At 40.8% G+C, this 9,606-nt stretch overlaps 1 protein-coding gene across 1 annotated transcript; it reads left to right on the top strand.

The window, feature by feature from the left end:
* Positions 1–524: 524 nt before the first annotated feature.
* On the top strand, positions 525–5,989 carry LOC125517217 (nucleoid-associated protein At2g24020, chloroplastic). Its single transcript, XM_048682397.2, has 7 exons — positions 525–739; positions 1,559–1,698; positions 4,215–4,324; positions 4,409–4,448; positions 5,255–5,326; positions 5,462–5,518; positions 5,605–5,989. The coding sequence occupies exons 1-7, from the start codon at positions 667–669 to the stop codon at positions 5,677–5,679; spliced, it is 567 nt and encodes a 188-aa protein (XP_048538354.1). The 5' UTR covers positions 525–666; the 3' UTR covers positions 5,680–5,989.
* Positions 5,990–9,606: the final 3,617 nt, after the last annotated feature.

Below are 9,606 nucleotides of genomic sequence, written 5' to 3'. Positions count from 1 at the left end.
ACAATTATAACATGGAGAATAAACACTTGTCAAGAACAAGGGAAATGTGATAACAATAACTTTATTATTGTCTCTAGAACATATTTTCAACAGTCTTCATGTGATTTGTAAGTCGGCGTGACGGTTCGGGTCGTATGGTAGGGTGATGATGAGAGTCATAGATTATTCCGGGGCGCAACCTCAAGACGGGTTCATGTATGCCTCGCTTATGTCGATTTTGGACCAAATTTTATTATTAACCGGCCAACTCTCTTTTAACTCCCCGAAAAGAAACGACAATGTTACCCAGCTAACGTTCGCTGGGAGAAAGGTGGCAGGCGAACGCCATTTGATGGCAATTTTAGCTGCGAAGAAAAATCAAACAAGGGCAGTTTGAAAACAAAAAAATGCCTTCTTTAAAAAAACTGTCATATCACTGTAAAGAAACTGTCATTTTATCACAACCAAAAATGCCAACTAAAACGCCCGCATATGCCATCCTCCCTGACGAACGTTCGCCAGTTATGAGTGTCCAAAAGGAAAACATATCCATTTCCTCTTCCAGTTCTCTCTCCTGTTTTTCCCCGTCGTCAACAATATCTTCTATCCCGAAAATCAAGCTGGTTTACCCCTTCTTCTCCACCGTCCCTCCCCTGGAGCGAGCGAGCCCTCGTCTCACTCCCCGCGATGGCTTCCTCCACTGCTCTCTCCCCGGTGGCCTTCAAGTCCTCCTTCTCGCCGCTCCCCTCCAGACCAGCTCGTAAGTCCACACCTCCCCCCTCTCTACGGCGTTGGCACCACTGGCAGCCGGCGGCGACCTGGCCGTTCTGACGCGTACTATTCCCCGAATCTACCTTCCCCGTAACATAAATCGATCGTAGACATCTTCGCCGGCCGCCCCCGGCCCCGCCAGCCCACCATTGGCGTTCGGTTGTCGGGTGGCTCCAATTAGTGCGTCTGCTGACCTAAATAAAAAATAAAATAAAAATAGTGCGCCTGCAATTAGTGCTGGGTTGTGGCTCCGGACATTCAATTATGGTTAAGCCGAGTGGTATAATTTTTCCTTTTCCTCCAAGCTCCATTTAAATGATAAATACAGTGGTCTCTTTATGTTACTGCAAACTTCTGAAGTTTGGTTTCTGGGAGATGCAAAGTCAGGGAAAATTTTCTGATGAATTTCCATCTAGCGGAGTGTAGATTGTATGAGGTAAAAATGCAGATTTGCGTTGGGTGATTTCATTGCTTTCTATATCTGTTAATTAAGACCCTTCCACAGTTCAACTTTCCCCTCATCTATCCAGAACAGAATGAGATGTGGTGATATAGTTTAGAAGGATGTTTCAATGGCCGAGAGGCCTGGGAGATTTTTTTATTTTCTTTTATATCTCGGGTGCAGATTTGTTTCACTTGGTCATTGTGGATAGCATTCTGACATTTAAATTCAAAAGTTTCATTTTGCCAAGTGCCAACTGTTATGATTTTTGTTCTTTGTTCAATGAAATTCTATTAATGGAGTCACATGCAGAGTGCAATGTGTACTTTGATAACTTATTGGAGTAAAATCTGATTTGTTCTTCAGGTACTAGCATAAATGTACAAGGCGCATTCTGTTTGCCATGTTCCACTTGGAAAAGAGCTAATAATAGATCGTTCCGGGTATACAGTTTATTTGGAGGAAAGAAGGAGAAAGATGAGAATGGTGACGAGGCACCATCAAAGGTAAGCAAGTTACATGCCTTTACTCTTTTGCTTACAATTGTTGTGCTGCAGTGGTCCCAATAGCTATATAATATCTTCAATCATTCCTGTTCAAATGAAACCAGCTGCAAGTTTGGTGCCTGATGTAGACCTGAATCAATGCAAAGCTGTGCACTGATCAATTTGATTTAGACTAAGTGAGTTATGCTCAACATAATGTCATGTGATTGTGTCGTGGAGATGGGCAACAACAATAAAGCCTTTCAGTCCCGAACAAGTTGGGTAGCCTAGAGTTGAAACCCATAAGATATCAAAACCAAGTCATGGTTCTGGCACGTGGATAGCTAACCTCCATTCCCCCTTGTCCATGGCTAAATCTTTGGTGATATTTCAGTTCTTTGGATCTCTCTTTATGGACTCCTTCCATGTCAAGTTTGCTCTACCCCGACCTCTCTTAACATTATCGGCACGCCGGACGCTATGCACTGGCGCTTCTGGAGGCCTGCGCTGTATATGCCCAAACCATCTCAGACGATGTTGGACAAGCTTCTCTTCAATCGGTGCCACCCCAACTCCACGTATATAATCACTCCAGACCCAATCCTTTCCTGTGTGGTCATATATCCATCTCAACATGCGCATCTCTGCTACACCTAGCTGTTGGACATGTCGCCTTTTAGTTGGCCAACATTCAGCTCCATACAACATCGCAGGTCGAATCTCCGTCCTATAGAACCCGCCTTTTAGCTTTTGTGTCACTCTCTTGTCACAGAGAACACCAGTAGCTTGCTGCCATTTTTTCCATCGAGCTTTGATTCGATGGCTAACATCTTCATCGGTATCACCATACTTCTGCAACATTGACCCCAAATATTGAAAGGTGTCCTTCTGAGGTACCACCTGCCCATCAAGGCTAACTTCCTCCTTGTGCCTAGTAGTACTGAAACCGCACCTCATGTACTCAGTGTTAGTTCTGCTAAGCCTAAAACCTATCGATTCTAAACTTTGTCTCCACAGCTTTGACTTCCTATTAACCCCAATCCGACTATCGTCGATTAGCACCACATCATCTGCAAAGAGCATACACCATGGGATACCTCCTTGCATATCCCTTATGACCTCATCCATCACCAAAGCAAAAGATAAGGGCTCAAAGCCGATCCTTGGTGTAGTCCTATTTTAATTGGAAAGTCATCAGTGTCACCCTCACTTGTTCGAACACTTGTCACAATATTATGTTCTTGATGAGGGTAATGTACTTGGCTTTGTGTTTCTCCGTGGCCCACCACATGACATTCTGTGATATCTTATCGTAGGCCTTCTCCAAGTCAATGAACACCATAAGCAGGTCCTTCTTTTGCTCCTTGTATCTCTCCATAAGTTGTCGTAACAAGAAGATGGCTTCCATGGTCGACCTCCCAGGCATGAAACCAAACTGATTTTTGGTCACACTTGTCATTCTTCTGAAGTGGTGCTCTCTCTCCCATAGCTTCATTGTATGGATTAATTCCACGGTAAGTACAACTTTGAACATCCCCCTTGTTCTTGAAGATTGGTACTAATATAATCTGCCTCCATTCTTCCGGCATCTTGTTTGACCAAAAAATGAGGTTGAAAAGCTTAGTTAGCCATACTATCACTATGTCTCCAAGGCCTCTCCACACCTCAATGGTGATACAATCCGGGCCCATCGCCTTGCCTCCTTTCATCCTTTTTGAAGCCTCCCGACCCCGGGCTCTTGTCGTCGCATAAAACGTCTGTTCGTATCATGAAAGGAGTCGTCCAACTCAATGGTAGAGCTCTCATTCTCTCCATCGAACAGCTTGTCCAAGTACTCTCACCAGAAGCCGATCTGCTCCATCCTTGACGCACTTGACTTGGTTGACATCCCTCGTCTTCCTCTCTCGGATCTTGGCCATCTTATAGATGCCCCTTTCGCCTTCCTTCGTGTTTAAACGCTGGTAGAGGTCCTTATGCGCCCGACCCCTTGCTTCACTCACATCTTGCTCAGTGGTCTTCTTTGCCACCTTGTACTTCTCTATGTTGGCTGCACTCCTATCCAGGTTGTGGAGATGGGCGATTTACTTAATTCCTATTACAGAAGTTTTTCTCCTTGCAAAGTCCGTTGAGACCTTAAACTCCATGTAGAGACAGTGGTGGCCTACTGTAGCTGTGACTCCCAGCTTTCTAGAACATTAGATTGAGACTAATCAAGAGCCGAGATTGCATTTTGGCACACTTCAAAATTTGAATACGGATACACTATGAAGTACCAGTATAATATTTTTATCAGTTTGTATCAGTATCTGAGTGAATATCTTTTACTTTGTTTGGATTACGTCCTAGTTAAATCACCATGTCGAAATTTAAGCTGCTCGTACATAATTCTTTTTGCAAACATTGTATATGTCTTTTTTCAATTCTTGTCTGCATCGCTCAAACTACTTCTGTTTCTTTAATTTGATGCATATGCCCAATGTGCAGTAGGCGTTTATGAAACCATCTTATGGTGCTCCCATTTTGTTCTGCACTCACAGGGAGGAATCTTTGGAAACATTGGAAATATGCAAAACCTTTATGAAACTGTGAAGAAGGCCCAAATGGTTGTCCAAGTGGAGGCTGTGCGGGTGCAAAAGGAGCTTGCAGCGTAAGCTTTCGGTATTTGAGTTATTTTTTGTATGCTCTTTCAATGTACTGCATGTGTGACTTCCTCCCCGTCTGTTTCTTTTAGGACTGAGATTGAGGGTTATTGTGAAGGCGAACTAATCAAGGTATGTTTGGAACTTGTAAAGAGTTAAATCATATTCTCCTTAACTGCAATCTTGCTGGCTGTGTGCATTCTTGTGTTTCGAACTTAATGTCGACCTGTGCCAAATGATTATTATCCTCGCATTACTGAAAGTCTGAAAAACATGCCGTAACAGGCATTAAGTATCATAGCTTATTATTTGAGATGCAACTTTCTACTGTTAAACTGATGCGTTCCATTATTTTTTGAGGTAGGACTTGCAGCTTGTGGTATCTTTACAAGAACTTGATTAAGTTGACCTGATATCTCTCTTAGCTTTCCATTAGGTAGCATCCTTTATTAGCTTTGCTTTAGGTAACATTCTAGTAAAAGACCATGCAATCTTCCACATGACCACAACTAGTTAAAACACTTTTGTTGTTTTGGTTATCTATGGCATAGAGCACTGTCAAAGCTGTGGGCAGGAAGGCAAGAGTAAATTCAACAGTTACCATGGTCATGGAAGGCTGTTGCAAAAATGAAATGCACTTTACAACCCACTATTCATACGAAAAGAAGTATATTAATGATGTTTAGCTTCTGAATTCACCAAAATAATGTAATCACAGTGTAGGAACATTTTATATTTTAACACCATACTTGTGAGTTCTTGTGCTATACCCTGTAGAACCATACATTTGTGCAAGTTTGCCAGGACTTGTATGTTGCTTATATGTTTAGCAGACTACCCTGGTTTTCATTACTATTGTGTTTTTCTATGATTTGGATGTACTACTTATAATTCTTATACAGAGTTACAGATCATATCTGACCTGATCTGTTAAACAGGTTACACTATCTGGGAACCAACAACCTATAAATGTTGAAATAACGGAAGCTGCAATGGAGTTGGGCGCTGAAGTATGCATTATGTACTTAGTTTTATTATTCTTGGAAGATTCCCTGCAAATTCATGCTCACATAATTGTTTGTATCAGCAGAGTTAATGTGATAACTACCAAGTTATAATGCGTTATACCCTTTCTTTACTTCCAGAAAGTCTCCGAGCTGGTCAATGAAGCCTACAAGGATGCACACCAGAGGAGCGTTCAGGTGTGAATCCTGCTGCTTGTGCTTCAGCGCACCAAAATGTGAATCGTTCTCATAAACTAACACAATTCCAATCTAATGACCTGCAGGCCATGAAGGAAAGGATGGCTGATCTAGCGCAGAGCATAGGAATGCCTGCAGGGCTCGGCGACGGTCTCAAGTGATAAAAGGCCTGGTACTTGAATGCTTTCCAATAATGAAAGAAGCGTCTCTCAATTTTGTATTCTAGCTGTGTCCAGTCATGGTTAAACCCCTCTGCAGCATCGGTTAGCTGTGCACGAGCTGTAACTGTGGACACCTGTTTCCTTGCTCATTTGCACATCATAGTTACAGCATTAGTTCTAATGTGTTGTTTTACACCAAACAGATGTTGCTTTTGTGCTAGTAGACCGGCAGCCTGGAGAACATTTGTAAACTAATAACTGCAGAGTGAAATATGTTTATGTTGCGAATAGAGTACTCTTTGGTTTTGGATATCGACATTGTCCTTAAAACACGGCTTAAACCTATGGTCTAATATATCTTGAAAAAATATATACTGTTATAATGTTGCAAAATACTTTTTGAGGCAGTCTACATTTTTTTCCTGAAAAGGGGGAAGGCCCAGGCCTCTGCATCATCATGATGGACACGTCGATCAGAGGCAGTGTACTGTACATATATGTTTTTGAGTATCCAGTCTAAAATATTATACATCCTCATGGTAGAATACAAAAGTCAGAGACCCTAGCGTGATCAGCCTAGTCTGCAGGCAGGTCATATTGTGAATGCTATTTCATAAATGCCAACCATACGTCTCCATGTGATGTGTATGGTCCAATTAAGCATCTGCGTGCTAGTTTCCTGACGAAGTCTATAGTCTTTGGCCATTTGGCCCTAAGGCGTGAGACCCATCAACTTGTATTTCATGGAAGAAATGTTGTGTATTTCATGGAAGAAATGGTTTTTGCGCCGTATGAATTCTTTGATCTCTCTCTCAGTCGGCTAGGCCAGCAAAAATATTTTTTTACAGCACCGTACGATGAACAAAATGTCAAGAACGATGAATGAATGGAATCAAAGTACATCTCTGATTAACCATGGCACTGATTAACAATGAATGGAATCAAAGTAGAGTGACATTATTCAACTTCTGATTTTCAGGGAATAAGAATTATGTTATGATTATAATAGTGTTAGTAGACTAGTAATATTGATACGCAATATTCCCTGTGAAATAGTATTGATTACGTTGGACAAGGACCTTACATGTCGCTTGCGCCACATCCCAAGAGAAAAGCAAAGAAAATCTACATACCAGTGTTGTACTCACTGTCAAATGGTAAACGAGAAAGCAAATAAGATCTAGCATTCCCCTTTCCACCGAATCCACTTTGCCAAAATGACATTCTTCGCCATCTACATCCCCTATGCCAGAACCCTTTTAATCCTAGCATCACTACTCTAAAATCCTCGAGTTATTTTAAATCCAAGTTCCTCTCCGTAGGCTTTAAACCCCTAAAGATTCCGAAGTGAGAGGATACCCTGCTCGTCCAATGGAAGGGATGATTCTCTTTTGGCGTCTTTTGAGATAGCCTTAAGCCTATGTTTACTTGTATTCTTGTGAGCTTAATTAGGATTTATGGCAGTGATGTGAAAGGAGAATGTTGGCTCATCTATAAAGCCCTGTGTTTGAACTGGACACGTTTCTAATTTTGATAGGCCCGGGAGATCCTTACTAATATAAGTATTGGAGTTGATGGTGATGGTTTGTCTCACAAAACAATTGTTGAGAAAATGGGATGATATCTCCCTGATCTTCGCCATATTATTTTTAGCGATTATGAACTCGACTATGTTTCTTACCATCTGTTGTTGTTATCGTTCTTGGTCAATTTGTTTTTCTCTTACTGAATTTATTTACTGTTCTTTTTATAGCAAAGCAAGAGCACTCAGCTAGTAGCACTGAGTTAAGCAAACACTGCCACCTAGCACATCCTTATATACTTTATTTTTATTTTTATTTTGTGCTCGCAGCATAAAGGTGGGAAACTTTATTTCCAGATATCGAGTTAAACCTAACAAAAGCTATTGTGTCGTACAGATGAAACAAATAAATCCAATCAGTACTAGCAATATTAAAGGTAGACAGATTGAGACTTGATGAGTCTAAATACTTGGCACCTCACATACTTTCTTCCCACATCACTCCATTTATTTCGTTAATGGGCTAATGATTTTGATATCTGTAAGCCTAGCTAGGCGCTAAGATGACTTCATGATGTTGGTAGTTTGATAGAAATTAAAGCCACATATCATTAAAGCATACATTCCAAGATCTATATAAACCATCTTTTTTGTTCTAGTATTTGATCATTCTAAGCGAGCAATAATCCACACACACGCACAGGAGCATATATAATTTCCTTTCCTCAGGATTATATTGTGTGTAACTCTGCTACAAGGACAGACTGCAAAATCCTTTTCCTGTGTAGCAAACAAAATCTTGAAATTATCGCACCTTTATCTAGAAACAAAACATCTATTTTTTAGTTAATAAGTAAGTGTACATGATAACGGAGTAATTAAGCTTGCAATTATAGTAGCATCCGAGGCTAAGTACAGAACATCGAGATATTAAAATGCAAATGGTGTCAGCATGCATGATCACATTAGCCTGCCTGACAACGATGAAATCATGCATTTATATGTCATGCCTTTAATTAGTAGTACTACTCAAATACATAGCAGCTAGGCTAAACACAGGATTTGGTGCCGAAATTTCTCCCCTTGTTCAGATCGACAGTGCCATCTGAAAAGTTGATGTGTTCTCTTATCCTGATCAATTGGGGCTGAGCTTTCCACGAGCAGCCTTAATTAGGAGTCTGTTAGCCCCAATCGATTAAGCTAATGCTTCAAGTAGATTCCAGGAGAGTTCTTCTGCTTCCATTGATTGATTAATGGCCATGATTTGGATCTGGTGAGTCAGCAAATGTCAACACTAGTACTAGAATAAGCATTCCTGTAACATATGCATGTCACCTCAGGTGTTGTTGCGGTTGTGTGCAATGATTTTGTGTTTTTTGTTCCATACTAGCTTTGATTTAGTCATGGCGAACATAAACTAGATGGAGTTTGATGACCTAATGGATTGCCTAGGCATGATTAAATTTTGGAGATTTGTGGGCTTGGCATTCGTGCCCTTCGGGAATCTGGTGTGTTGGTTATTACTAGAACATTTAGCATGTATAGAAATAGAGTAAATTCAGTGGGCTGTTAAAAAATGGTAGCTTGAACAACATATAAAAAATATGGCCGCGACGCACAATTTTTAGTAGTGATAATTCCTACAAACTGACAGGCTAAACCGTTTTCAAATAGAAATTTCGGCAGCATAACTATATGAAATGCGGGTTTAAAAAACCCTGGTTTAACATGTCAAGACAGGTTAATTTGCAAAAGCTTTATACCATCAATTTGCAATACATTACCCACACAAAATTCCCAATAAGCTTTATACCATCAATTTGCAAAATTTGGAATCTGATGGTTGCCTCGGAAGGACAGGTCAAGCATGCATTCCGATCTGAACATTTAGGCAGAGAACAGGGAAAAGGTGCTCCATAAACAGCAAAAACAGCAAGACCATACATGTGAAGAAGCAGAGCTCGTGGAGCCTCAACTGACCGGTTGCTGCATCGATCTGCATGCGTAGCACGCAATGGTCAGAAAACACTCGAGCAGACAAGAGACCAGCACCCGACAACTCACAGCAGCTCACCACTCGCAATTGTTGCTTGCTCCAAGCAGCATCTTCAGTTATACCATATCTGTGCTTGTGGGCCCAGCCATTATCACCATTGCACTATATAAAGGTTACCTTCAACCGGTTGATATTAACGACCAATATTTTCCATTATATTTACTTATATATCTATATATGAAAAAGTGTAAAATTTCCAACTTTAGGGACAATGGGTACAATCACTCAATGTTTATTATTTTCATAAAATTGTTGGGCTAGTTTTTACTTCGTTTGAGATACATTTTTGTTGCAGTAGGACAGTTTTAGCTGGACTTGATCTTTTGTGACACATTGAATTAGAGATTTA

Source organism: Triticum urartu, chromosome 6A (assembly GCF_056163025.1).
Source record: "Triticum urartu cultivar PI428250 chromosome 6A, HENAU_Tu73, whole genome shotgun sequence".
In the NCBI taxonomy this organism is placed as follows: domain Eukaryota; kingdom Viridiplantae; phylum Streptophyta; class Magnoliopsida; order Poales; family Poaceae; genus Triticum; species Triticum urartu.
This window is presented reverse-complemented; position numbering and strand designations above follow the sequence as displayed.